Source organism: Xylona heveae, assembly GCF_001619985.1.
Source record: "Xylona heveae TC161 unplaced genomic scaffold L228scaffold_1, whole genome shotgun sequence".
Classification (NCBI taxonomy): domain Eukaryota; kingdom Fungi; phylum Ascomycota; class Xylonomycetes; order Xylonales; family Xylonaceae; genus Xylona; species Xylona heveae.
Genome location: NW_017264193.1, coordinates 1,867,698 through 1,893,865, shown reverse-complemented (window position 1 = coordinate 1,893,865; position 26,168 = coordinate 1,867,698). Strand labels below are relative to the sequence as shown.

General features: G+C 50.2%; 9 protein-coding genes across 9 annotated transcripts; 5 read left to right on the top strand and 4 right to left on the bottom strand.

The window, feature by feature from the left end:
- Positions 1 to 25: 25 nt before the first annotated feature.
- L228DRAFT_279678 (FMN-linked oxidoreductase) lies at positions 26 to 1,418 on the bottom strand. The gene is made up of 2 exons (XM_018335707.1): positions 882 to 1,418; positions 26 to 720 (listed from the first exon to the last, which is right to left on the bottom strand). The coding sequence occupies exons 1-2, from the start codon at positions 1,405 to 1,407 to the stop codon at positions 173 to 175; spliced, it is 1,074 nt and encodes a 357-aa protein (XP_018192041.1). The 5' UTR covers positions 1,408 to 1,418; the 3' UTR covers positions 26 to 172.
- Positions 1,419 to 1,698: 280 nt separating this feature from the next.
- On the top strand, positions 1,699 to 2,334 carry L228DRAFT_264874 (hypothetical protein; the record flags this gene model as incomplete). Its single annotated transcript, XM_018334626.1, has 4 exons — positions 1,699 to 1,803; positions 1,899 to 2,060; positions 2,129 to 2,246; positions 2,303 to 2,334. 4 exons carry the CDS (start codon positions 1,699 to 1,701, stop codon positions 2,332 to 2,334), a joined length of 417 nt encoding a protein of 138 aa, XP_018192040.1.
- A 1,712-nt stretch (positions 2,335 to 4,046) lies between these two features.
- On the top strand, positions 4,047 to 5,491 carry L228DRAFT_235549 (glycoside hydrolase family 16 protein; the record flags this gene model as incomplete). The annotated part of the gene is made up of 3 exons (XM_018330736.1): positions 4,047 to 4,152; positions 4,233 to 4,504; positions 4,706 to 5,491. The coding sequence occupies 3 exons, from the start codon at positions 4,047 to 4,049 to the stop codon at positions 5,489 to 5,491; spliced, it is 1,164 nt and encodes a 387-aa protein (XP_018192039.1).
- A 442-nt stretch (positions 5,492 to 5,933) lies between these two features.
- Positions 5,934 to 7,515, bottom strand: L228DRAFT_226288 (glycoside hydrolase family 17 protein). The gene is made up of 3 exons (XM_018330413.1): positions 6,566 to 7,515; positions 6,338 to 6,495; positions 5,934 to 6,268 (listed from the first exon to the last, which is right to left on the bottom strand). The coding sequence occupies exons 1-3, from the start codon at positions 7,081 to 7,083 to the stop codon at positions 6,042 to 6,044; spliced, it is 903 nt and encodes a 300-aa protein (XP_018192038.1). The 5' UTR covers positions 7,084 to 7,515; the 3' UTR covers positions 5,934 to 6,041.
- A 1,066-nt stretch (positions 7,516 to 8,581) lies between these two features.
- L228DRAFT_257911 (hypothetical protein) lies at positions 8,582 to 9,162 on the bottom strand (the record flags this gene model as incomplete). Its single annotated transcript, XM_018334029.1, has 2 exons — positions 8,758 to 9,162; positions 8,582 to 8,685 (listed from the first exon to the last, which is right to left on the bottom strand). Exons 1-2 carry the CDS (start codon positions 8,993 to 8,995, stop codon positions 8,582 to 8,584), a joined length of 342 nt encoding a protein of 113 aa, XP_018192037.1. The 5' UTR covers positions 8,996 to 9,162.
- A 551-nt stretch (positions 9,163 to 9,713) lies between these two features.
- Positions 9,714 to 11,155, top strand: L228DRAFT_235546 (UBC-like protein; the record flags this gene model as incomplete). The annotated part of the gene is made up of 3 exons (XM_018330735.1): positions 9,714 to 9,716; positions 9,793 to 10,134; positions 10,202 to 11,155. The coding sequence occupies 3 exons, from the start codon at positions 9,714 to 9,716 to the stop codon at positions 11,153 to 11,155; spliced, it is 1,299 nt and encodes a 432-aa protein (XP_018192036.1).
- A 563-nt stretch (positions 11,156 to 11,718) lies between these two features.
- Positions 11,719 to 19,579, top strand: L228DRAFT_257910 (hypothetical protein; the record flags this gene model as incomplete). Its single annotated transcript, XM_018334028.1, has 3 exons — positions 11,719 to 11,746; positions 12,302 to 13,756; positions 13,894 to 19,579. The coding sequence occupies 3 exons, from the start codon at positions 11,719 to 11,721 to the stop codon at positions 19,362 to 19,364; spliced, it is 6,954 nt and encodes a 2,317-aa protein (XP_018192035.1). The 3' UTR covers positions 19,365 to 19,579.
- Positions 19,484 to 20,176, top strand: L228DRAFT_13278 (hypothetical protein). Its single transcript, XM_018329107.1, has one exon. The coding sequence runs from the start codon at positions 19,603 to 19,605 to the stop codon at positions 19,999 to 20,001; it is 399 nt and encodes a 132-aa protein (XP_018192034.1). The 5' UTR covers positions 19,484 to 19,602; the 3' UTR covers positions 20,002 to 20,176.
- A 1,019-nt stretch (positions 20,177 to 21,195) lies between these two features.
- On the bottom strand, positions 21,196 to 25,799 carry L228DRAFT_206463 (RNB-domain-containing protein; the record flags this gene model as incomplete). The annotated part of the gene is made up of 5 exons (XM_018329679.1): positions 21,196 to 21,235; positions 21,308 to 22,332; positions 22,403 to 22,762; positions 22,835 to 25,497; positions 25,700 to 25,799. 5 exons carry the CDS (start codon positions 25,797 to 25,799, stop codon positions 21,196 to 21,198), a joined length of 4,188 nt encoding a protein of 1,395 aa, XP_018192033.1.
- Between the last annotated feature and the right edge of the window lie 369 nt (positions 25,800 to 26,168).

The window sequence follows — 26,168 nt, the reverse complement described above, 5'->3', positions numbered from 1 at the left end:
AGTCGAAGAATTTGATTGTGAATCTGTGTTGCTAAATGTGAAAGTAGTCTATTTACAGTGTGGGTGGTACCGCTTAATATGCATAAATGCGAGTGGAAATATATGTGCAGAGAAGCTTATCTCACTAGAGGCATCCAGTGCGTACCTTATGGAGTATATCATTACCATGCTTTTACGCAAGTCCTTCCACAATGTTCTGATACACCTGCACGCCGAACCTGCCGAGCGCTGTTCCCACAGCCACGACACTGGCCCCTACGCTCTTCATGCGCTTGAAGCCCGCCGCATCAGAGACTCCACCGACGCCTATAATCTCTATACCTGACAACGAAGGGTGCTGATCGAGCATGGATCGAATAGTGCGCACATTTCCCAGGGCTAGCGGATGCAGCGCCGTGCCTGCCATTCCACCAATCCCCGTGCCAGCCGCAGAAGGCAACGCCGGCAACGGGGGCTTATCATCCGTATTGGCAACAGGCAGATCAAGCACGAGAGAGCTGCCAAGTGTGTTGGTCGATGTAATAAACGACACGGGACAGCCGCTAGACGACGCGTTGGCGGAGTCAAGTAGTGTGTTGATCAGAATGTCGAATTGGCCTTGGTATGTATATGGCGGGACCTTGATGCCGATGAGAACTGGTGGGCACTGCTTCGACTCGAGGGATGCGATTGTCTGCTGAATGACCGCGAGGTAGCTGGCTAGCGAACTGCCTTCGTATGCTGCTTTTCTCGTGAGCATGAGTCGGAGTCATATCGCAACGGGAAAAGTGATTGCGGTGCTTGTAGGCGGGGCGGCGGAAGAAGTCGGGGAACAAGTTGTGGGCAATAAATGGGTAAATTTGTAGAGACAATTAAGGCAGGAAGGATATAAAAGTGCGTACCAGGCGGCGGCTTTCCAAAAATGTTTGGGCACGAGAGGTTAATCTCCACGAGGAAGTGTAGGCGCCTCTCCTGCGCGCAAGTAGATACTAGTTCGAGACATTTGCCCACTTCCTCTGCCGTGCCGGTCACAGAAACGATAAAGGGCTTCTTCTGCTGTTTGTGGATAGCAGCAGCAGCATTGCCCGTATCTTCCTTATCGTGCCCTTCGCTGTGGACAATCTCTGTGATGTAGTCGAGATACTCGTGTAGCTTGATGGGACTGTAGCCAAGGGTGTTCAGGCTCGACGTGTTTGTCGCGGTGTCAAGGTCCTTGGAACCATTGGGGGAATGCTTCACACAGCCTGCGTTGGTGTCGAAGAAGGTGTATTGGTGGATACTCGGATCGTGAGGGAAGCCATGGAGCATGCTCGTGCGCACGGTCACGGCGCCAGTGTACGCGCAGTCGTAGAGTCTTTGGAGGTCATCCTTGGTTGTCGCCCAGGGAGTCGCAGAGTTGAGCAATGGAGGTTGAAAGTATAGAGGCATCACGATTTTAGGTAAACCTAGGTAGGTAACGTAGGTAAGTTTGCCGGTTACTTGATTATGACGTGGTTTGGGCGATATATATGTTACGCCATGTTTACTCCATTATCGTCCGTCCCCGCCCTTTGACTATCTATTGATAATCCCACTGCTGATTGGAAGATAGGAATTCTTCCGAATATTGGATAAAAAATTGATAACAATTTTTATTGAGTATTTTTCAATACATAGTCATATTATCGTCCAGTGGTGAATCGCGCATTGTTCAATAATTCATATCGGATCACGTTCAGGATGGTGTACACTGGGTCTTGTTACTGCAGGGAGATTCAGTACGAGCTGAATCTGCCTTCCCCGGACGATGCGCGCACTTCGTTGTGTCATTGTCGGAATTGCAAGGTATTTAGTATATGAATTTTATTTGATATTGGAACAAGGGAAGGAATGTTTTGAAATAACGTGCAGGGATGTTGCTGATCATATGCGCTGGCTAGAAATTTACTGGTTCAGCCTTTGGCATAACCACAAAGGTGCCCAAGAAAGCGTTCAGGGTTACGGCAGGCCAGACAAAAGAGCACGTGGGCGACAACGGGTCTGGGACGAAACTCTTTCGTGAATTTTGCCCGACATGTGGCAGCGGCATTCTTGAATATGGGGTTAGTATCACACCAGAACTGAGAATGGTTTTCTCTTGTGTGGGCCATTGGAACTGACGATTGAACAGGAGCACGCCGGGGAGAATATCTATATTTTCTATGGAACTTTCGACCGACCGGAAGAGCTGCCTCCAAAGGGAGAATTCTTTTGCAAGAGTCGCGAGAATTGGATGCCAGAAGTGCCAGGTATGTTGGGGATCAGTAATCAGAGCAACGGTGATGTGGCTAATAGTTGGTGAAAGGCGTCTTCCATAAGCAGGAAATTAAGGATTGACTCTGGAAGTCGAACCTGTAATGTCAAGCGGGGTATTGTCAGATAGAACCAAGGATGAGAATTGAAGTCGATGCATCATGAAGAGATGGTTATGTCATGATTTGTTTGTGTTCTCAGGTGGAAAAGTCACTTTTTTGTCCATCGGTCTCTCCAATACGAGGCGTACTTTGAGACTAAATATCAAATGGATTATTTCATTCTCCATGAGCCTCAAGTTAAGTAAACGTTGACTTGCCTGTGGTTGTAATACGCCGGATTTGTCGCTAGTCCAGGACGACAAAGGATAGGGCGAAAAGGAAAAGGTGGAGTGAAATACGGTAACATGTTCCTCGTCGTTGTTCTGGTGAGCCAACTGTTTTAGTTGAACTGAGAATTGGAGTAAAATAAGAAATGTTCGTATCCGTTGATTAGTAGTTGCAAGTGTCTCAAGTGCATGTTTTAGGCCTCAGAGCTGGAGTTTCATGTTGGCTAAAGCCGGATAAATTGTTACAAGCGCAAGCCACCGCCGAGATGATTCCAGGGGAATGGAGTCTCCGGGCATGGGCGCCATGAAGCGCCACGACGCCACATGCACATTGTGAGGAATGCACAAGTAATTGCCATCCACGAGCGCGCGCTTTATGACGCGACGTTGTTCTTGTCTCTGATACGCAGAAAAATCACCGCGGCGAGGGAATGTGCGGCGTGGCTCATTTCTTTTGCAAAATGCGATGAGAAGGCGCTTACAATTTATGTGGCAGACAAGCTTTTTTGCCATTTTCCCGATGTCAAGAGGTGGCGCGCAGCCTCAGGGATCCCTGCTGTTGTGGTCTTCCCTTTGATTCAGGGGGGCGGCGAGATGCACTGAGATCCACTATACTCCGTATACTCGCCGTACAACGATGTTTAAGGCAAAGGACAAAACGTCCGATGGCACCTTAGAGAAGGGGGGACGGAGGAGACCAGAGGTCTCGGCAGGGTGATTCTCCACTTGCTCATCTCGCTTTCTCGACTTGTTCACACTGCAAGTCAACCCTCCATCACGACTAAACCAAACAGACTAACATTATTAACCCCATGAGACCCGCAGATGACCAAACGATACGCCGCCGTATCCACTACTGTCTCTTCGTACTGGTACCGAATCATGAGGTTTCCAGAAATAAAGGAGCAGCAAGCAAATTAAGCATTCCTCCCTGACCGGACTAGGGATGGCACCCGAACACAGCCTCTTGCCCCCTACCGCCCTCCCCCTACCGCTGTGCCCCCTTTGGCCGCGCGACTAGAGTTGCGCTGAGAGGTACAGAGTAGTGGCACGGGGGGGTGTTCAACATGGGTCTGCAGACGTCAAAAGGCCGCGTACCTGCTTCGTCAATGTTTCTCTTGACTTTTCCTCATCTGTGACACTTCCATTCTTTTTGCCTGTGTGTGTGTGCGTGCGTTTGTGCATCTAGTCATCATCATTTTGCAGCTCTTGTTGCTTTTTTGAGTTTCTGTCTTTCTGCATGGCCATCTGAGCATAAGCTATCATCTATCTTAACCAATTCCGTCATTTTGACAGTCCACTCTTTTTTTGAGACTCCCTCAATAACTGTTATACTTTTCCTGTCAATCCTTCCTCATATATCCCTTTTTATATCATTCTTTTTTTTACAGTTGCACTGCCTCAGCAGACCACCTCCTTTTCATTAACCACCCTGGAACAACTTTTGCTTGCAACAAGAAGAACAAAAATGCCTTCGTTCCGCTCTCTTTCCGCGGCAGTCCTTGGACTGGTGGCGGTCTCTAGCCCGCTGGTTCAGGCGCAGACCTATACCAATTGCAATCCGACCGAGAAGAGTATGTTTGAACACCTCCCCAAGAAATGGGGGTTCTATACTGTCCCAGTATGCTAACTGTCCCCGTCTTTTTCTTCACAGCCGACTGCCCCAATGATGCTGCTTTGAACCAGGCCAGCATCACCACGGACTTTACCTCCGAGTCCAACGACTGGACTGCCACTGCCGGAACTATCAACTATGGCTCCAACGGCGCCGAATTCACCATTGGCAAAAAGGGCGAGGCCCCGACCATCAAGTCCAACTTTTACATTCTCTTCGGCTCGGTCGAAGTTGAGATGAAGGCTGCTCCTGGCACCGGTATCATCAGCAGTGTTGTCATGGAATCTGACGACCTCGACGAAGTTGACTGGGTATGTCAATCCTCATCCTCATCCTCATCCTCACCCTCTTTCAATCATTTCATATATTCCCTCCAAAAGTCATTCACGTGACATTCCTATAAGCCCTCACTCTAGCTCCATCTCCATATCCATTTTATCCCTTCATTGCCCAAGCCGTTGAAAATCGCAAAGAAACCATAAAAGGAAAATACAAATTAACAAGAGTCGCAGGAATTCCTCGGCGGCAACAACACCGTGACGGAAACCAACTACTTCGGCAAGGGCGACACCACGACCTACGACCGGGCCATCTACTACCCCGTGTCCGACCCGCAGGACAACTGGCACACCTACACCGTCGACTGGACCAGCGACGCCATCAAGTGGTCCATTGACGGCACCGTCGTGCGCACCCTGTCCTACTCCGACGCCAAGGGCGGCTCGCGCTTCCCCCAGACGCCCATGAACGTGCGTATCGGCAACTGGGCCGGCGGCGACCCGTCCAACCCGGAGGGCACCATCGAGTGGGCCGGCGGCGAGACCGACTACAGCAAGGCCCCCTTCACCATGTACGTCAAGAGCGTCAAGATCCAGAACTACACCCCCGCGGACGCCTACAAGTTCACCGACACCTCGGGCTCGTGGCAGAGCATCCAGCCCCTCAACGGCACCGCCGCGGACACCGCCAAGAGCACCTCTAATAACAACAATGGCAACTCTGCCTCTTCTGGCGGCAACTCCAACTCAAACTCTGGTTCTGGATCGGGTAACTCGACTTCCACTTCCACTTCGCCTTCTTCTTCCACCTCTTCTTCTTCGTCCTCTTCCTCGTCTTCCTCTTCGGGTGGCTCCAACTCCACTTCGACATCTGGATCTGGATCTGGCAACGGCACTTCCACTTCTTCCAACAGCAGCGGCACTGCTATGCCTACCAATGCTGCTGCCGGCACTGTCGTCAGCCAGACGCTCTTCTCTGTCGTCTTGGCCTTTGCCGTCTTCTGTGCGCTCAACCTATAGACCAATTTCCCGGTTGTCGACCAAGTTTTATTTTCGTTTCCCGTATGTGACAGTTGTGGACATATCCTAAGAATGTAAAAGGGAGTGAAGCTGGAAAACACATATTTGTATAGACCTATACCCCGAAAGACAAACACAGAGAGAGAGGCCGTATGTTATTTATTCTATTAGTGTCACTTTAGATATACTTGATACAATTACATTTTACATTTTACTTCTTCACTCGTTACTCGACAATGAAAATGTGGCTTGACATCATTTTGTGCCCTATTGGAAAGTTGTACATGTTTTATTTTTATACTTTCGCAGTTGGCAAAAGTTGCGAGAATAATTGGTTGTGTGAGCGGCAAGACTCACGGATGCCATCTACCCAGTTTTATAGACATGCATGGAGACCCGTCAATGATACAAATGTGTGCTTCCGGTCAAAGATAATTTTGGTAAAAAAAAAAAAAGGATAAACCCAAAAATAAATCTAATCCGGAGTTGACCTTGAATTTTTCAAAGAATTAAGTTGTACGGGAAATTGGAAATGGGACGAGCGACGAGTTTAGCACGAGAGGTCAAACTTGGGGACGCGGTTGACGGTGTAGGCACCCCAGGCGGTCTCGTCCTCAACCTCGCCATTGTCACCCTTGCTGACGGGCTTCCAGGGCTCGTCAAAGGCCTCAAAGTAGTAGACATCAACGCCCCAGTCGAGGATGCCGCAAATGCCCTGCTTGTAGAAGGTCTGAGCATTCTGAGCGCTAGGGACAGCAGAGCCGTAGGTACCGCCAGCTAAAGATTTAATTATCAGCATCATGTTCGAGAGGTGAATTGAAAGTTGCAAAACGACTCTGTACGTACAAGTAACCCAGCCAGTCTCACCAACAGCGAGCTTAGGCTTGTCAGTGGAGCCGGACAGGCTCTGAATGTGACCAAAAGCCTGGGAGACGTCGTCGAAGAAGGTGGCGGAAGCATTGTTAATGTCCTGGCCCTGCCAGTAGGCGAAAGCGTTGATAAGGCTGTATGGAAAACAACGTATTAGAGGATATATTCTTGTCGCGGATATCGAATATCGGATGAGTAACTTACAGCAAGTCGACACCGCCAGTCACGAGGGCATCACCAGTGCCGTCCGCGTACTTGTTCCAGCTGTCGGCAGTACCGACGAGAACATTAGGGAAAGCGCCCTTGATGTCGTTGATCTTCTCCAAGAGTTGAGCACCAGTGAAGGTGCCACGGTACATGGACTCGGAACCGACGGTGATGGCGTAGACCTGGTCCTCGTATTGGGGAACGTAGGCCTGGAGAGCGGCCTTGTCGGCGGCGAAGGAGGCATCAGTGTCGGGCCAGACACCGAGCAAGACCTGGAAGCCCTTGTTCTTCGCGGCGGGGAGAATCTGCTGGGCAGTGTTGCAGTCGCTGGCAGAGTAGCCGCGGACAACCTTGGTGAGGCCGGCGAGGGTGTCAAAGTCAGCCTCGTAGTCGGCCGTGTACTTGCAAGAGCCATCGGCCTTCTTGTCGCCCAGAGCGAAACCAAGAGTGCCAGCGGCAGAGACGACGGCGGGAGCGGCCGCGAGGGCAAGAGGGACGACAGAGGAGAAGCGCATTATGCAAGTCTGTCGTCAAAAGTCGTCCAATAAAGAGGAAAAAGTCTTGGACTTGAAAGAGGGTATGAAAAAAATAAGAAAAAATAAATAAATAAAGAATGTGATAAAAGCGAGCGAGACGAGCGAAGATCAGTTAGTTTTAATGAAGGAGTGTGGTGAGGGTTTGAAAAGTGATGGAGGTGTAGAGGTGAAAGGATGATGGCAGGAGAATTGTTGTTGGCTGACGAAGACTCTCGCTCCTTCAAAGTTCGGTCCGAGCTAAAAGTCGATCAGGAGCAGGAACCATGCGAGGGTCGAGTGGAGAAAGACCATCATACTGCCTTCCTCCCTTCCTCCCTCCCTTCCTTTTTCACGGGTCGATCGCCCTCGTTCCTCCGATAGGTTTTTGTCTTTTTTTAGGTTCATCATTACCTAAATGTATTCGCTTTCCGTTAGGGGACATTGGGGAAATTTTTGTGGAGCAAGTCTACGTTACTCATTACAGTGGTAAGACTGATGATTGGAACGCTGCAGACCCTTGGACAGGATCAGAATAGGGGCAAGTCACGCCGGCCCACGCGGGAAGTGCACAGGGGAGCCACTTCGTCAGCCTTAGGCCGGTCAAGAAGACAATCAACATAGGAGGTTCATTATTAGGTCATCTCATAGCAGCACTTCCAATTATGAGACGAAAGTGGTAAGTATATCATCAACGGCCTGTATTGATGGTACAGAATTACAGTACTCCATAGTGGTAGCAGCAGGGAGGAAGAAGAAGAAGAAGAGGACATGCCGTGAGTACTGCCGTACTCCGTCAACTCTCATGGTGGGTGCGCCAAGCGAAGATGCGTGGCTTTGTGCCCTGGTGCATGTTCGTGGGTCGTCGCGTTCCTGGTGGGAAATCCAAAGGGGGTGATGTGTGCCTTTATATGGGTTCTCTGTACTTTATTGGTTCCCAGAGGATGCGAATGACATCAAGTACTGTATACTTCGGTCGCTTGCCGGTGCAATGGCCATTACCTAATACTGAACGCTAATCCAGACTGAGAATCATACCCCGAACTAGTCGCTCCCTACTCTTTTATGTCTCTCTTACATTACAGTTGTACGGAGTATTCTTGCAATTATGACTGCGTTTCCCGTGGTAAAGGCGCTCTGCCTTTTCCTGTTTTACTGTCCCTTCTAAATTCAACAAATGCATTGCGGGCAACTTGGCTTCACTTTATCCAACAAGTATCAGAACAACGCGTGCCAAAGGCGGAAAGTTCAAGTACTGATCACATTCTCGGCGGCGAGGTAGGTGACCAAGGTATAATGAGCGCAGCTGTTTCTACAAAAGACATGTGCTATTGCGACCTGATATGATTCACCTCAACTCATCACGTCGTCTTACAGTTGTCGAACACCCCCCGCAAGCATAAAGCCTTGCCGTTTCCACGCCCAAGCGGTACCCCAGAGTCTAGTGCAATAGACTACCCTCCGAGGCTCCCGCTCAAGCCTTTGACCACCCCTAGTCATTCTAGACGCCCACGGTCATCCCCAACCATTGCAGAATGGAGAAAACGCTACCCGCGGCCACGTATCCGCCATAGTATGTGGATTGCCAGTATGCAGCGATAGAACCTACCAAATTTAGCGCAACACTGTGGACAGTAGAACAAGTAGTATCATCATTGAATGATGTAAGGTACATACCTGCCAATGGGCCAAGAGCACCGAAGCCAATAGCCCGCAGAGGAAGAGCGAGCACTCCGCCCGGTCCAAGGTATAAGCCTGCTGCACCCAAAATGATTCGGATGGGATGCTCCTGCGTATAGTTGAGTGCCTGCCCAAGCATCTTTGAGCCTTTGAGTTGCTCGGCCATGGTGCCCGCCATCGCCCAGGACGTCGTTGCGGCTGCGGGCAAGGTTCCCGAGATAGCCTCTACAGACATTTGGAGAGCAAAGAGAAGCGGCTTTCAAAGAATAGAAGAATATTGAAGGAGCTCTGGGCAGTGTAGAGGCATGTCGTAAGGGAGATGCGTCTTATTTATCTTGCGATTGTCTCTTTCGAGCATTCCCTTGTGATTTCTCACTGCCACGCTACTATGACTGGAGAGGACAGTACTGGCTGCCAGAATGTGGCAGAGCAATACTCCAGTCTCGCCCCAATTGTTGCACAAGCCACAGCCGTGTAGTATTGTCCCATGCATGATGGCGCGTAATTGGGCGCATCTGACTTCTTTCACCAGAGTGGCCGCTGCTACAATATTCCTGAAGCAACCGGACACAGACGTAGCACAACGCTGATAGTATTTTAAATCTTGAATTAAACTATGACCCTTATCTATGCTGTTTGATATAGCTAACTGCAGATAATTCTCTTGCCGGACCTTTATGATAGCGCGTCGCGGGGAACACGTCCCCTGCATTTCGTCGCGTGAAAGTCATAACGTCCAAACTAGGAATAGTGAAAGTAGGGTCGTCGCGACGACGCCAAAACAAACCAAACCAACGCTTGACGCCATTAAAGCTTCATTCTTACCACCACCCTGCCGATTTGCATTGTCGCAACTATTGCATTCAATCAATAGACGATTTTTGATTGCCATACAAGTGAAAACTATTAATATTCCCCTTGGCGTCTGATTGTCATCATAATAGAAAAGGAAAATGGTAAGAAAGCAATCTCTCGGCTTTGGATTTTCGCAGTTTACATGCTTCAGGCGATTAGCTAACTCTGCTTTTGAAGAATCCGGCGACACTGAGGCGATTGGCCTCGGAGCATTCCTCTCTTCATACCTCACCTCTCCCTCCGCATTACCTTTTGCCCCCGGCAAGCGACAGCTCGGCCATTCAAGATGACCTTAGCCAGGTCCTAATGCTTCTCGCCGGCCCGCAAGGAACTCCTTACTCTGCTGGCCTCTGGAAGTTGCATCTCAAGCTTCCCGAGGATTACCCTCGCAGTCCACCAAAGGCTTTCTTTCGTACTCGCATCTGGCACCCGAACGTAGAGGAATCTACTGGCAGCATCTGCGTCGACACACTGAAAAGAGACTGGAACCCAAAATTGACACTACGAGATGTCTTTGTGGTAAGTCGACACTAGATATAATAAATTGCTGTTGGCTTCTCTTATAACTAGTGACCTGAATGAATAGACTATTTCTTGCCTTCTGATACAACCAAATCCCGATTCTGCACTAAACGCTGCAGCTGGCCAGCTGCTACAAGATGACTACGACGCATTCGCCAGGCAAGCAAAGCTGATGACTTCAATACATGCCCCAGTTCCGAGACATTTGAAAACGGCCGTGTTGGAAGCTAAAGGTCGTGGCGAGGAAGCTGGCATGGAGATAAAGGAAGACAAGGCCGAACAAAAAGGAGCTGGTCGGCGATCTGCAAGTGGAAAAGTCATGATGAAGAAGCGCCCACAAGCAGCAACCGCTCAACTGGGCCAAGGCACTGTTACATCTGCTCCGGACATCAGCGAAAGGGAAAGGCCAGGCCAGCCTCTGTCATTGAACCAAATAGACGAACATGATTCCAGCGACGAGGATGACGAAGCATCAGCGTCCAAAGAGAACAACCCCTCCCTCTCGCCTTCGCCTGTCGCTTTTTGTCCTCCAAGCCCCCGGAAGCACGTCCTTGGAAAGCGTCCATTATCTGATCTCCCAACCCCGATCGACCCTGAAGAGTACGGCCTGAACGAGAATATTGAAAGCAATAATATCGAGCTTTCATCCACGGATGAATGCAATGCAAATGCTATGCAAGCAAACCCTTCAGCTGATGGGCCAAGGAAATCACCAAAGCTTGTAATGCGGAGCAAGGGAATCAATGCTTCAGGGCGCATTCGAAATGATCTCGCGGAGGGAAAGGAAGCAGCTATCACATTGACCGCCGAAGGTCCCAGTCATGAGCCCATAGCCATCTTTGACGAAAGCAAGGAGAATGCTGTAAATCCTGCTGTTACAGCCCAGACGACGTGTAACCCAGACAAGAAATCTGCGAAACTCTTACTCCATCCTGCAAAGCCTGCCGCAAATCGGAAAGTTTCGGGAGCGTCTACTGGCAAAGGAGCCAAGCCTCGAGTTGGGCTGAGGCGCTTGTAACGAACCATTGCCAAATTTTGACAGGGCGGTCTTGTCGGCCGACACGTTTTTGACGACATTTTACGAGAAGCATAGCTAGGGAGTTTGAGGCGGGTGCCGTCTTCACAAGAGGCTCTTTTAACTGAATCACGCATATCATCATTAACAAGTCATTTGTTGCATCTAATGAGTTCGGACACTTGATAAGATTCTGGTCTTCGCATATAATGTTTGATGCTGAACGATATTCCTACCGATTAGTATAATGGCTCTGCGAATTGTCAGCCTTCAATGACTCAAGTTTTCCCAATGTCTTTTGATGTTTTATGATTGATAAAAGAGCATATCTGGCGCGGAAACTCAACTGTTTGGTTCGCTACATCGTTCTAGTGCCATTGTCTGTTCTGTTGAAATTTCATCACAAAAATGTCACACGTGCCAGGTGCTATCATGTCTATGGATGAGTTCTATCTTCTGAGAGTTTCGGCAATTGGAAAGTGGCGGTGACCACACTCTGACCGCGTTTCTTTCACCATTTTAACTCTAACCTTGCTGGTGCCGGGAGAGGGACAAGTACCGAGACAATGTACCGTGGTTCTATGGCCAAGACAAGTACCGATTGGACCCTTTTTTTCCCCCTTGGGAGGAGCGAGGGAGGTCCCACCGGGGCGGGCCGCTTCGGTACAAGATACCTCCTTTCCTCTCACGTCCAAAAGACAACAATCGGACAGAAACACGTCTGCTGTCAAACACCGCGACCGACGTGTTGTCCTCGTCTAAACAGTTGAAATCTCAATCTGTACCACAGGCACAATTCATTTGAACTTCTGTCAATGTCATCATTGTTGTTTTGAAGCTCCTTTACGAATTTCTGTCAGTTATTCCATGTTTGCCTGACAAAGGTCAATCGGCTTCTGCCGTCACGTTCCCGTATCCTACTGTTCCCCTGAAAAACGGTTATGCAGAAAGCTGGCCAGGAACGTGCCGACCGGCTGTAAACCTAATTTCAGTGTGGCTTTTTGTCCGAAAACCACCAGGCTCAAAACACACCATCGATCGAATTGCAGGCGACAAATTGATCGCCTGCACATATTGACGCGGTGGAAGGTGCGCAATATCCTATTGAAAATGCTTTTCGCACATGCATTAACCCAACAATTATTTCAGCTCAAAGACTCAGCGCTCCTGCCGCATTCCCACCTCATTCGTTATCCCCGAACCGAACACGGCAAAATAGTCATCGTGGCCGCGACGCGTTAGAAGCAGAAGATATCTCGGAACGTCACTCCGAGTCCTCTACTCTTTGGAGAACTCCACTTCAGCGGTCGACCCAGGGAGCGTTGTCACCGACGCTGCCGCTCCTTCCATCTCTGAGAGACCTGGCAGGAGTCTCAAGGCCTTCCTCTCCCCAAGAATACCAGACCACCGGAAGCAGTTTATACTTTACGGCCAGTTGGGGATCCCCGTACCAATATCAGGACTTGGGCTCGAACGCCCGATCAACGTACTACGGCCGTCGTGGAAGCACCGGGAGCGACGTCGACGGCGATCTCCTAGCTCGGCCGCGGCTCCGAGTTGATACAGTTGATCCTGCTCAATCATCCCCATTTGGTGCTGATTTTGCGTCGCGAAGAAGTCCCACGTCCACGTCGCTGGCTCCAGCAAGATTGGCATTTCTAGGCCTAAACAGAGGGCTTTTTCGAGGATATACGGAAGAGTGGGTGAGGCAAAACTCTGTGCAATCTCATTCGGAGCGTGAGAACTGGTGGAGTGACGACTCCGAGACAAACGACGCACCAGCTACTGAGCACTCTGGTACGGCTGTGGATGGGGAGGGAAGCGCATGGTTTGAACCACAAGAGTATCCCGACACAGCGGAGGAGCTTTTGACCCCTACATTAGCATCTTTTGGTCAAAAGAGAGAGACCACAAGACGCCGGTCCACAAGCCGGGAAAACCGGGCGAGGAAACATCGGTCCATCAAAAGCAACGACACTCTCAAGCAGATTGATTTCCTGAATAAGGATTATTTTAGCAAAGATTGCTCCGCAGACATGCTTGCCTCACAGCATGCTGTTTCTGCGGCCGGATCGGAGGAGCTTAACGCAGACGATTCCGTCGCTCCTAGTTCTTCTGCGCCTCTAGCAGAGCCCCAAAATAAAAACCCTGTGGCAGAAACAGGAGCTTCAAACGAACAAGGCTCTGAAGCACAGCTCGACTCTGTGTCGCCCCAGATTGCCGATGCTGCTCCGAAGTCAACACAAGCTGCTCCGTCGAAAACCGTCGAAACGACAGATGTTGAACCCCCAAGAAACGTCCGACCAGAACGGAAACGAGTTGTGTGGCGAGGTAGATATTGTGCCATCTTAGTACCGCCAGATGTGCCACGGGGAGCTGATGGCGAGCCCCTCAAACTATTGGATACCTCAGCAGTCTCTGGTCGTTTGCGGCACTGGGAAGAACAGGGCTTCAATACCCGAGGGTTTGACCAACTTGCAGAAGAAGAGGAGTTTGACAGCGGTGCTCCGACGGGTCAGAGCCGTGCTATTTACCCTGATATCGAGGAAATGCAGAATGAACGGTCGAGCCGGCAGTATAACATCAGTTTTCCGAATAAAAAAGGTACGTCTAGGCACTACATCTTGTTTCGCCGTACCGTAGCCCTACAGAATCGGTCCAATCGCAGTGAAGTTTCTCTGTTAATCTTCATATCTCGCATAACTCTTTCTGTAGTATTTTCTTGCTAACGGTTTGCTCAGAATGGGATGCATATGTCAATTTTCTCAATGAAGAGAAATTACGTGCTCTTGGTGTTTCATTTGATGACGAGGAGCCCCTCTCCGCCGCATCTCCTTTGTCAAGCCAGGAGCCCGAATCGTCTGGGCAATGGCATTGTGCGGCGCAGCCACCGCCCATTGGGACCAGTATAGAAGCCCAACAAGCGGAGTTCTCGCCATTGCTACCTTCGAGCCTCCCAGACGAAACCACACAAACTTCACCCCTGAAAGCACACGTCTCTCAATTTCCACCGATGGAAGCAAACACCGATAATCAGCAAACGCCACTCTTTGGACCTGGTGAACAGCAAATCTTTCGACTTCCGTCTCACCAGTACTCCCCTTCCATCTCGAGGGGGTGGTCTCCTCAACACCATTATTTTTCGAGTCGGAAAGGTAGTGCTATGGCAAGCTCACCTGCGGTTCCGAGTGTTTCTGGTGGAGGAACTATATTGACACCGAATTCCATGCTCGGAATAGACCCTGCTCAAGAAAGACCAATGTCATCAAATGATCTATTATCTCATATGCAACAGCGCCAGCAAGAATTGCAACTTCAAATGCTGCAACAGCAACAACAACAGCAAGAGACTCTCAGTGCCCAGCACTGGAACTCGCTCATTTCCGATGGCCAGCAAGAAGCACTTGACCAAAATTTCGAAGGAGAAGTCAAAATAACCCCAGAGGGTCATCCATTTGAGGGACGGATTCGGCCAAGTACTCATGAGCATGAGTATCATCTTGAAGAGTCCATTCAACGACAGATGGAAGAGGAGGATGATTACAGGGCGCATACGAACTTCAGATTCGGAGAGCAAGGCTTTGAAAGAAATGATGACTCGCTCCGCTCAGATCACACTGAATTGGCGAGAGCCAAATCTAACTCCGAGAAATTTGCTACGCGTAATCCGTCCGAGGCGTCAACGATACATGAAGCCCAGGAACAAGCAAGCTTTATGCTTCACCATCCTCAGCCTCACTCTAAAGCACATTCTCTGTCTAAATCTGTGTTTGGAAGAGATGGTCTGCTACATGCTGCCTCGCCACCGAACCTACGTCTTGAAGTCATGGACTCTCAGAACCTATCCCAAGCAGAACCTAAAAGTGAACCACACGCTTACATCTCCGAGATTGACACCAATCCGAGCCTTCAGGGTACTCCTGCTCCTGGTTTGATGTCTAGTGCTAGTGATGATCCACAACATCTCGTCTGGCCGGGCACCCAATCAAGCGCAGCCGATCCTGTTACATTGCCACTGATGTTTGACCCTCAAAGCTTCAAACATACGTCGAAATCTTCGATCGAAAACAATAATTTAAACTCTGCTCCTAATAATCCTTGGCTCAATGGGAACGGCCCTGTGGCAACGCATCAAGTTCCGTTCTCCAACCGTCAATCTATGGGCTCCAATCATTCTAGCATTCAGCATCATCCCAAAACCTCGTCTTTGAGCGGAGCGAGCAAATTCAATGTGGATGCACCTGCATTCACACCCGGGACCACGAAAAGTACCTCATTTTCCATGAGCGAGTTCAAATTCTCGCCGGCAGTTGACAAAGCACCAGAGCTTGTTCCTTCTTTCCAGGCTGCGCTGAGCAGAAGTGAGGTGAAGCCAAGCGACATTATCAAACCGGCGACAAAGTCCAAGGCAATCCCTATTGTGCGTCCGGATGAAGTTCCAAAGAAGCCAGCCGATTCCGACAAAGTACGCACCCTGGATGAAGATGAGTCCAGAAAGAAGCGAATTCGTTGTGATGATGACGAGAATGAGCCCGAATTGCTGAAGAAGCCTGCGCGGCCACTTGCTGAAACTAGTCAAGGAAAGCTGGGATCAAATTCTCAAAGTGATTTGTCAGAGAACAAGGAAAATGCTGCTCCTAGTGGCCATGCGCAAATGGGAGACGGCCTGCCGGTCCAGAGTACCCAAGGCAAGCAAGGAGCAATAAGCACTCAGGGCGTCGCTGGCTTTCCCAGCGCAAATTTAACATCTGGTCCCGAAACCGAACAGCGACTGCAGTCGTCCCATGGTTCCCGTGGCTCCACTTCCAAGAAGTCCAGGACCGCATCAAAAGACATTCGCATCGCCACGGATCGGGAAGATGGTCTTCAAAACGTTGCAGGCGACATCAACACATCCTCGAATAACAGCCTGCAAGGGAGCGATGGACCGCAGCAGACCAGTGACCCTCCGCCAATTCCTGAAAAATCTGAGAAACGTAATGAAAGCCCACATCGACCCAGTGACGGGTTGGCTTCATCCAAGGATAAACCTGGAGAGTTTCTTCCAGAAATACCTCTCCTTGACAATGCAGATTTTCATAGACTGGCACAATCCTCTTTCCACGAGATTGATGCCGTTATGCGTCAACTGAACGAGGATGATCCTGACCTAGGAGTTGAAAAAAATACAGTGCCATGGAGTCAGTCCAGTCCCACCAGAACCGCCTCACCAGATAAACGACTTCAAAGCCCTATTCCATGCTTGCCTAACGAGCAGAAGACTCGAAGTGATGCTCCCAGTCCAAGTCCTAGGCGACATGAGGCTCGACTCCGATCTTTTGAGCGCCGTTCTGATTCCATTGATGGTACTCTGGATTCGACTGTTCCAATTCACAGGTTGAATTATGCCGAGGAAATCCCCGTTAGTGAGTGGGACGACTTCCTTTCCTCTGGTGAGGAAGAGAAGTTGCGATGGCGCAGTGACTTCTTCAACATGCGGGTCAATGAAATGGTTGGTGAACTGCTCCAATTGCATTTGGATCCAGTCGAAAGGTCATTGGCTTCCATCCATCATCATTTGAACAGCTTTCCAAGGCGTCCACTTCCAACAAATGATCAGCCAAGTGTCTCAGGAGGAACTGCCAACAGTGACGCTGACGACGAAGATGAAGATGAAGAGGCCTGCTATACCAGACAGTTCTCGACGACGGCTAAGGCAAGTCGGAAGATGGAAAAGCTCAAGGCTGCAATTTTCGAGGCCTTGGCACAGAGTAAAGTTGTTGAACCGAACTTGAACGCGACGCTTTCTAGTCTTCAGCAAGGCCTAGAAGAGATTAAGTCTTCTCAACATCAAGTTCAGCGGCCGGCATTCGAGAAACAGCATATTGAGACTATCGTTCGGGAGGTTATCGCACAAAGCTCGATGACTAACGTCGAAGCGCCCGATGATCAAGATGCTCAATATAGGGGTAAATTGGATGATGCGGAAAGACGAATTGAAAAGGAGATTGAATCTCGAAGAAGAGCCGAAGAGGAACTCATCAAAACCAAGCGGAGTCTGGAGGCAGCCGAAGAAGTAATTGCTCAAGAGCGCCAATCCGCGGAAAAACTCGAATCGAAGATTGAAAACCTCAGCGAGGAGCACGGCAAAGACCACGCGAAGAGCGAGATGCGTAGAGAAGCCTTGGAAGAAGCCGAGAAGAACATTACAGATCTGGCCGCCAAAAATCTAGCACTCGAAAGCACTATCCAGGAATATCGCATCTCCCATGAAAATTGGCTCAATCAGATTGATGAAGCTAATCGCGAAAATAAAAATCTCAAGGCTACCATGGACAAGCTCAGAGCGCAGACCGAAGAGAGTATACGCGCTAGAGAAGCAGTCCGAGGAAGATTCGATAAGCTGCAAGAGGAGATGGCTTCAGCCGCATCCGACATCGCCAGAGAGCAGGCCAACTGGCGTAAAAAAGACGAGGACCACCAAGTCAAATTTGGGCTGGTGGCCGCAAGGCTTGAGGCGGAAGCTCGGACCCGCGAGAGACTCGAACGAGAGATTGAACGGCTCGAGGCGCAAGAGGCAGAGTCGATGAAGATGAAGGTGGTTGCGGACCAAACTCAAAAATTCAACGCGCGATTGGAAGAGACGGTGGCTGCACTTCGAGTAGAGAACATTGAATTTCAAAAGGTTGCTGCAAGGGCTGAGCGAGAGGCTAGCCAAGCACGCGAAGCCGGGCGAATGGAGTTGCACAGGACCAGAGTTGTCCTAGAGGCAGATCTGCGGGCTGCAAAAATGCAAGTCGATATTGTGAGGGCCGAATTGGAAAGTGAACTCGTTAGAACGGAGAACCGCCTCGAGCACATGAGGGAAGAAGCCAACACCATGAAATCGAGGAGCGAATATGTTCTTCAAGAAGCCGAGCGGATCAAAGAAAAGGCTTTGAAAGAGGCTCACGACTATCGGGAGAGGTCTTTACGTGAACTACAAACTCGATACGAGCGTTCTCTTGAGGACCTTAAACAGCAGCATGGCCGAGCTCTTGGCCATGCTGTCGAGGACAAAGAAAGGAGTGCAGAAGTATTCAAGGAGCGGCTTGATCTGTCGGAAGCCAAAGTAACTCACTTCCAGGATCTAGTGAAGCACCTTGAGGAGAAGTTGGAGATTGCAAAGTCTGCAGCGCACGCTGCTGCTCAAGCTGCACAGTCTGCAAGGGTTAGCCAGCCAAGCTCATCTTCGAGCCCAACAACGGGTGACGATACTTCTCCTCTGAAGATATCCCCTCAAGCCCTGCGCGAGTCGATTTTTGTTCTCCAAGAACAGCTGCAGGAAAGGGAGAGTCGAATCGAGAGCCTGGAGCAAGAGTTGGCGGCCGTCGATCGTAATGCTCCAAAGACAATAAAGGAAAGGGATATGGAGATTGCTTGGCTTCGTGAGTTGCTTGGAGTCCGGCTTGGCGAGCTCGAGGACATTGTCGGCATCCTTTCGCAGCCAGAATTTGACAAGAACGCCGTGAGAGATGCTGCCATAAGGCTCAAAGCTAATCTGGAGATGGAACAACAAGAGAAGGAAAGGGCAATGAATGGTCAGACCTTCCCCTCATTGTCTGCCATTTCAAACTTTGCTTCTCCAAAGGTACTCCCGCTTGCCGCGGCGATTGGAAACTGGCGAAAGGGAAGGGTAACCAGTACAGCTAGTACTACTGCTGATAACGCTGGAGATCAAACCCCTTCGGCATCTCAGCAAACACCCTCGAAATCTTCGCCCTCGGCGCACAGCTTCCTCTCTGGGCTTTTGACTCCTCCAGGTACAAACAATCGATTCATGACGCCAATCAACAAGCGTAATGTGTCAATCTCCTCTACCAATTCTGCCGCTTCCACGCCACAGAATGACCGACCTTTATTGTCATCCTCATCGAGCCGATTTGCACAGTGGCAGAGACAGAGCTCCCAGCCACTGTTGACGTTCTCTGCACGCCAGGCAGAAAAGCAGCCTCTCCAAGACCTTCCTCCCGCAACGCCTCCTCTGCTCCGCAAGGGTTCGTACGATCAGGACGCAGAAGCGAACGTGAGTCCCCACGGCGGCTTCTACGACGACGACGACAGTACGGTCGACGGCAATCCTATCCAGGAAAGCCGAGCTGAAGATTCATTCGGTCCGGCTATTGGAGCGGAAACCGAGCTGGAATCAGAGAGCACCGACGACAACGAGTCTTTGATTCGACCGTCAGAGTAACCATTTCGAATCTCAATCCATCTATTTCAGTCCATCATCTTTGCTGCGGCTATTATATTGCATTTCGAAAACTCTCGTTTCTATTTTGCCATTTTACCATCAGACTTTGACAGTTTTTTTATTTTCCATCATGCACATATTTTGTCCTTGTCATACTACAAAAGCCATAGCCTTTCTCTTCATATACGGATCCATCTTTTATTTATCTTTCCCCCTATGTTTTTAGCACACTTAGCACATGTTGTTACATTTTATTAACATTCGTCTCAAGCATCTCGCATTCTCATCTTTGTCGAAAACACATTTTACCCTTTTTTTTCCCCCTTCTCAACTAGTTGTAAAATCCACCTTTTCACTCTTTTTTTTTTTCCCTTACCGGGCCTTTCTCTCGCTTGTAATTTATCCCCCCAAGGCATTTTGCTCTTTTTCTCTTCTTTTACTTTCTTTGTACTTATTTACTTATTTACTTATTTGCCAAAGGTATTTACCATTTTACCCATTTACTTATTTTACTTGTTTTCCCTATTTCCCTATTTACCAAAGGTATTTACTCATTCACATGGGTTTTTTTAAGCTTAACTTTTTATTTATTCCATCTCTTCTATTCACCTCTCCTTCTCGTCCGTCCACTGTGTAGTAAGCTACTCAAAACACAAAGAAAACATCTACTGCCACTCATATATACTAGAGATTTGGACCCACTGGTTGGTGTTTCAGCGGGTAGGTCCCTGTAAGTTGGGTCCCCCCTAGGGTGTTAGAATACTTTTCTTCCAAACTTTTGATAAATGCATTTTTGGCAGCAATGCAGTATTGTCGCGGTGTGAATCGCTTCAATTTTTCGTGAAGGTGAGCACGTTGCCAGGGAAGGGAGTTGCCGAGTCGCTTGGAAAATAACCGCCTATATCGGACATACACGAGACACAATGGACGCTTACGCTGGGAGATCTCAAGTTGGACAAATATACGATGAGGGTCAGAAGTTGGGATATACACGCAAGTAATATTTGAATTTCTCTTATTTGATTCCTCTTATCCTTTCACCTTGGGTGGTCGCAAAAGGTTCCCTCGACGAGGGAGCCGGGATGACCAACCCTTTGATTCAGAGATCGGGCGACCAGTAAAGTAGGTAGGTAAAAGTAGGTAGGTAGATACACAGTCTCTCTTTTCTTCTCGTGCTCCATCAATTTCAGTTCCTTGGTTCGATCGCAATACCACCTTTTTCAGTCTGCATCCATATCATTGGAGCTTCTTCTTATTCCTCTTCATCGACCGGTCCTTCTCCTGATCTCCAATCCCCTTTGCGTCTGGAAAAGGCACGAGACGCACTAAATTGCGCTACCAGACCAGGGGCAAATGTCTGGAAGCAATTGCAAGTGGGAAACAAAGCATGGATTCACAAAATCACGCTAATGCCGGAAAAAGACAAGAATGTAGAAGCAAAAAAGGGAAAAATAAAAAGCTTTTACTGAAAATGAACAAGAAATGGAAAAAAAGATTAAATAAAGAGAAAATTGATTAAACACAGCTGATACCAAGAGAAGAGATTATAAGGTGGTCCAGTTTGGAGCAAATATTCCAAGAGCAAGACCGAGCAAATTATCACGATTCCATCGTGTAGGTTGCAAATAGATGGAATGCAAAAGCTTTGGGCCGATATGTTCTACCCATCGGCGTAGAGCTTGGCATTCATCTTTTGCAAACAGGTGAAACCAAAAATTGGTCTTTTCCAAAGATGGTTGGACCGATATTAGATAGATGTTTGAGAGCGATTGAGCATGCAACTGCTCCGGAAATATACTGATAACTTTGTATTAGATATCGGTTTGGCCATCTATAGCGCATATGGGTTGACGGAGCGAATAGTAAGGCAGCTGTTTAAAAAAAAAGAACAAGTGTTAGTAATTTTAGAAAAGTTTCAAAAAGTTGCATGTGATTCAACTTACGGAGGACTCTTCGAAAGGTCCGTCTTCAAGATGATTGGCACTCTGGTCATCTCCCTGACATCTTGAATGTACTCGCCGTTTTCCTGGCGGAGAGCAAATAGCTTCATATACTTCTCCTTGTCGGTCAGCTTGCCCTCGGGAGCCTCGGTAGCGCTAGAGGCAAGCTTCGGGTCAGATCTAGTGCGGTGAGGACCCTGTTCGGATGAAGCCGTGGTCCGAGTCGGAGACGGAGGCATGCTCTGAGTCGGGCGCTCAGAGCCAGCAGTGGGGTTGAGCGAAACACCAGCAGCCATCTCAGTAATTTCAGAAGCCACGTCCTCATCGTCATCAAAGAGAGCATCGACATCGTCAGTGGACATTGTGCCAGTGTCCATCTGCTTTCGCTGCGCCTCCTCATTTTCCTTGGCGCGCTTCTTCGCCGCTTCGGCTTCACGAGCCGCGGCCGCCGCGGCCGCAGCATTCGAACCGCGAACGGATCCCGCCGGAGGACGCTCGTCCTCTGGAATGTAGGCTGAAGACGGAATGTCCTTCTCCCAGTAGAGCTCGAGGATTCGCTTGTGCTTGTCAAACTCGGCCTTCTTGAGCGGAAGCTGGTCGCAGTGCACACGCTTCTCGAATCCGTACTCGGGAATGAGGACGTCAAAGGCCGACTCGTAGACAGAAATGACGATACCTTCGCTAGTGAGATCGCCACCAAGCTGCTGCCGTTTCCTGTCCAATGCTCTGCACGACTCAATGTGTACACTCTGCTCCTGCGCAATCTGCGCCGAGTCCTTCTTGTTGTTGCAGTGCTCAGCAATCTTAACAAGAGATTCAATGTCGTCTGCGATTTCGATTGCCGCATTTGAAAGAATAGCCTCCAGCTGGCGGTGGACAACAATGTCTGCATATCGGCGAGTTGGGTTGGTGAAGTGAGTGTACAATGGCAGATTCAAGGCAAAGTGAGCGTACTGCTGCTCGGAAAGCTTTCCAGCAACAAAATACTTGGCGCGGGACATGGTCTTGACCAGGAGTGTCTCCATACCCTAGAACATGTGATATTAGCAAATGATCATGCCTTTTTTTTCCCACCAACTGGCGCAAAGATAGCCTTACCTTGCGAATAGATTGGTCTTCGACATTGAATAGGCTAGCCTGAATCGAGCCGCTGCTGCTGGTGTCGATGTCATATCCAATATTTGTCATTCGCTCTGCAAAGGTTTGCAGACGGCGCGAGTTGGGAGCCGCTTGGCGACGGAGGAAGGCCTTTCCTGGGAGGGCTGCTGCAAGCTTCTTAGCCACAAATGCATTGGCCTTGTGGCTGAGCTCTTCGATGAGCTCATGCGATGGCGTAGCGTCGAAGACGTTCTGCTCCACCGGGACGTTCTCATCGTCAAGCTGGTAGAGGAGACGAAGCGGCGGGATGTCGTCCGACCGTGAGCCAAACCTGGCCTCACGGAACTTCCGAGTCAGACCCTGTCATTGGTTAGCTCCAGTACGTTCTTTCTCGGTGCATTTCTCCTATATCTATATATACACAAAACTTACATATAGCAACTTGACGTCATTGACAGCGGTCTGATCGAGGGAGACAGAAGAAGAATCGGTCAAGACGGCGTCGACCTCGTCGTATGAGAGCTTTCCTGAACTCTTGATAATGGACTTTCCCACCCAAGTCTCGTCCTCAAAGACATGACCAGTTCGGGGGTCAGCTTTAAAAATCACGCTGACGGTGAACCTCTCTTGGCCAGGGCTCAAGGAACAGAGGTCAGATGCCAATCTCGGTGGAAGCATGCTGACAGCGCGATTCACGAGATAAACACCGGTGCCTCGCTTCTTCGCCTCGCGATCGACAAGGGAGTTACGTTTGATGAAGTGAGCCACATCAGCAACGTGTACACCAATCTCCACTCTACCATCTCCGAGCGTCTTTACATGAATGGCATTGTCAAGTTGCTGGGCTCCATTAGGATCGATGGTGAAGGTCTTCTCTTCTCGAAGATCCTTGCGGGCTGACACAACAGATTCATCCTCAGCAGCGACAGACCAGTTTTCATGGCCGACGTCTTTGAGGACCGCCTCAGCAAACTCGTCCGGACCAAAGTTGTTATCGCGGAGGAGAGCGTCAGTCTCGACCTTCAGGTTGCCCATCTCACCTAGTTGCTCCACCAACGTGCCAAACGGGTGGAGAGAAGTGATTGGCCAACGCTTGATGCAGGCAACAAATATGCGATTAGCATATTCTTGGTGCTTCTCTACAAAGTCGCGAGGAGCTTGCTCTGTAGGGATGGCGATCAGGGGAACACGCTTGTCAGTGGGCTTGAACCAGACAATCTTTGGCTTCTCTTGGTGCCGGTCAGGCGCCGAACGTCCCGATCCCTCACGAGCCTGACGCTCGGCTTCTTGCTTCTCCTTTGTAGCTTGGCTACTAGGACGCAAAAGACCAAGAGTACCAGAAAACATTTGTCCTGCGATACGCTCGATGACGGCGACGACATGTCCGGCATAGAGCGGCTTCTGCTCATCATTCACCTCTTCCTCCTCCATGAGCAAAAGGCTTTGCCCCTCGACTTCGACATCATCATTCTTCTTCTGGGTGGGACGCTGCCTCAAACTGCCTCTTCTCTTGATGCCACCATCCATGGCACTTTGGCCATCGGCACTGAGCGAGTCGCTTCTTCCCGGCTTATCACCACCAGAGCGTGACTCGGAAACGTCCTTGCGTCTCTTCTTCTCCTCCTTTTCACGCTTTTGGCTCCAGACTTCATCGACATCCAGGAGCTCGACGGCGACAAGGTCATCGACCAGAGCTCGATTGCGGTCTTTGCTACCGCAGATGAAGATGTCAGCATCGAGGTCCGGAGTAGTAACATATGCGTCGCTCCGGTTCTTCTTGTTCACTCGCAAGACACCGGCGACGAGCTGACCGTCACTGAGCAAGGCCGGCAGCGATGCCTGGGGCAAGTAAGGAGTGAACAGCGTCTTACGCTGCTGCTGAGCCTGTTGTTGCGAAAGCTGCGACTGGGAATGCTGGCTTGATTGCAGTCCAGGCACTTGCTGTCCGGTGAGCTGGGCCGCCTGCAGAGCCTGAAGTTGGCCTAGCTGCAGCGGGTTCAATTGCTGACCAGCAAACAGCTGAGGCTGTCCGAGCACGACCTGTCCTTGGGGCAGCTGGAGAAGCTGAGGCTGGGCCGGAAATTGGAAAGATCCAAGAGAACCAATCGACTGGCCAGCAATTGACGCCCGAGTGCGGTGGCCGGGCTGGAAAACGCTGGAACTCGCCGTCTGAGGCTGGCTGAAGCTACCCATGGGTGGCTGAGGCTCTGGTGCCTGGTTTTGATTATTGTTGGGCTGACGCCAGTTGCCTTCAAAGTTGCGAGACGCGGTGCGTCCGTGGCCGCTGCTTCGGCGCTGGAAGTCGGAATGCTCCGAAGAAGCGTCCTGAGACAATGGCGAGGGAAACTGAAAGCCTCCAGCACCACGTCCCTGCATGGAACTGCGCCCATTTCCGACAGCCATGCTCTGGCTTCGGCCGTGACTGACCATGCGGTTGCCGCTCCGGGCCGAGAGACTGCCAGAGGAGATGTGATTTCCGTGGCTCTGCTGCTGGCCCTGAGCCGACTTGTCTTCGGTCGTGGAGGGGCTCGCAGAGCGGTCAGAGCTCGACGACGTGGCACCACCGGCACCAGGAATGGGAAATTGAAATCCCGACGTCGTTCGTTTCTGCTGCGCAAGCTCGGCGGCCTTCTTGGCTTCCGGAAGCGCCAAAGAGTGACGGCGTTGATGTCCGCCGCCGGGGGGACCACGACCACCGCGTTGGCTCATGCTCTCTCGGTTTTGACCGCCAGTATTACCCGACTGATTGTAGTCGCTGTAGATTGAGCCAGAGGCACCGGCCGAGGGTGCCGGTGGGGGACCACCCATGTTCATACTAGGGAGTGCCGACTGATTACGTCGATGAGAGGAGGGCTGGGTTGGGGCATTCAAAGGAACGGCTAATTGTTGCTGCGAGAGCTGAGGGAACTGGAAGGCGCCCGGATGAGCAGACAGACCAGACACCTGACCTTGCACGGGAGCAAAGGCATTCAAGGCGGGCAACTGCTGCTGGGGCTGAATCATGCCCATGTTCACATACTGCTGATGTGTTGCTTGTATTTGCTGTTGCTGTTGTTGGAGGAGCTCGATTTGTTGCTGAATAGCCAGTTGTTCCACTATTTCAAAAAGGAATCAGTACGGCCAAGGCTTGGAAAGATGATGATTGGAAAGATCGTCACAGCTATTGAGAGATGCCTCCAGTGCCGCAGCAAAGGTTGTAGCCTCCAGACGAAGATGGCCTTGTGGCAGACGACTTGGTTGACAACTTCATAGAGTAGCAACCTGCAGGCTGGCAAGAAAAGCAATGGGAGAACTTACTCATCAGGGGGGTCAACTCGGACGGGCTTCGCCTGTGAGCAATGTGTAACCGCCGGCCGGCAGGGCCAGGCACGCCAGGTTGACCTTGCTGTTGATCCATGACAGATTGTGATGAAGAGCTGTGTGGGTTGGACTGAGCAGTCAGGAGCGATCTAACGACCCTTTCGGGAGAAAGCGATCCTGAGACACAGTAGGAAGAAAGACTCTAAGGCCAGCGTCGCCAACAAAGAATATCAGGCGGGCGGGAAAGGACGGTGGAGGTGGAGGGTGAATCTGCAGAACGAATGCACGTCAGTGAATTAGGCCTCTGGCTCACGAAGGTGAAGATACCTACCCGATAAGGCTGTTTAGCACGGAAGGAATGGACTTTAAGACGTCGTGACAAATTTCTCAGCACGAGAGGCTCGTCTTGGGGTTCAAGAGAAATGCTTTCGCCCAAAGAGGGGTCTGAGCGTTACCACGTTGGTAG

Excerpts from the sequence above, each read along its gene's own strand:
- L228DRAFT_279678 (XM_018335707.1), bottom strand. The coding sequence starts at position 1,407 with ATGCCTCTATACTTTCAACCTCCATTGCTCAACTCTGCGACTCCCTGG. Across the intron at positions 721-881 it reads TTTTGGAAAGCCGCCGCCTG|CATACGAAGGCAGTTCGCTA; the intron begins GTACGCACTTTT and ends CGAGAAAAGCAG.
- L228DRAFT_226288 (XM_018330413.1), bottom strand. The coding sequence starts at position 7,083 with ATGCGCTTCTCCTCTGTCGTCCCTCTTGCCCTCGCGGCCGCTCCCGCC. Across the intron at positions 6,496-6,565 it reads ACTGGCGGTGTCGACTTGCT|CCTTATCAACGCTTTCGCCT; the intron begins GTAAGTTACTCA and ends TTTTCCATACAG. Across the intron at positions 6,269-6,337 it reads TGAGACTGGCTGGGTTACTT|CTGGCGGTACCTACGGCTCT; the intron begins GTACGTACAGAG and ends TTAAATCTTTAG.
- L228DRAFT_13278 (XM_018329107.1), top strand. The coding sequence starts at position 19,603 with ATGTTGTTACATTTTATTAACATTCGTCTCAAGCATCTCGCATTCTCA.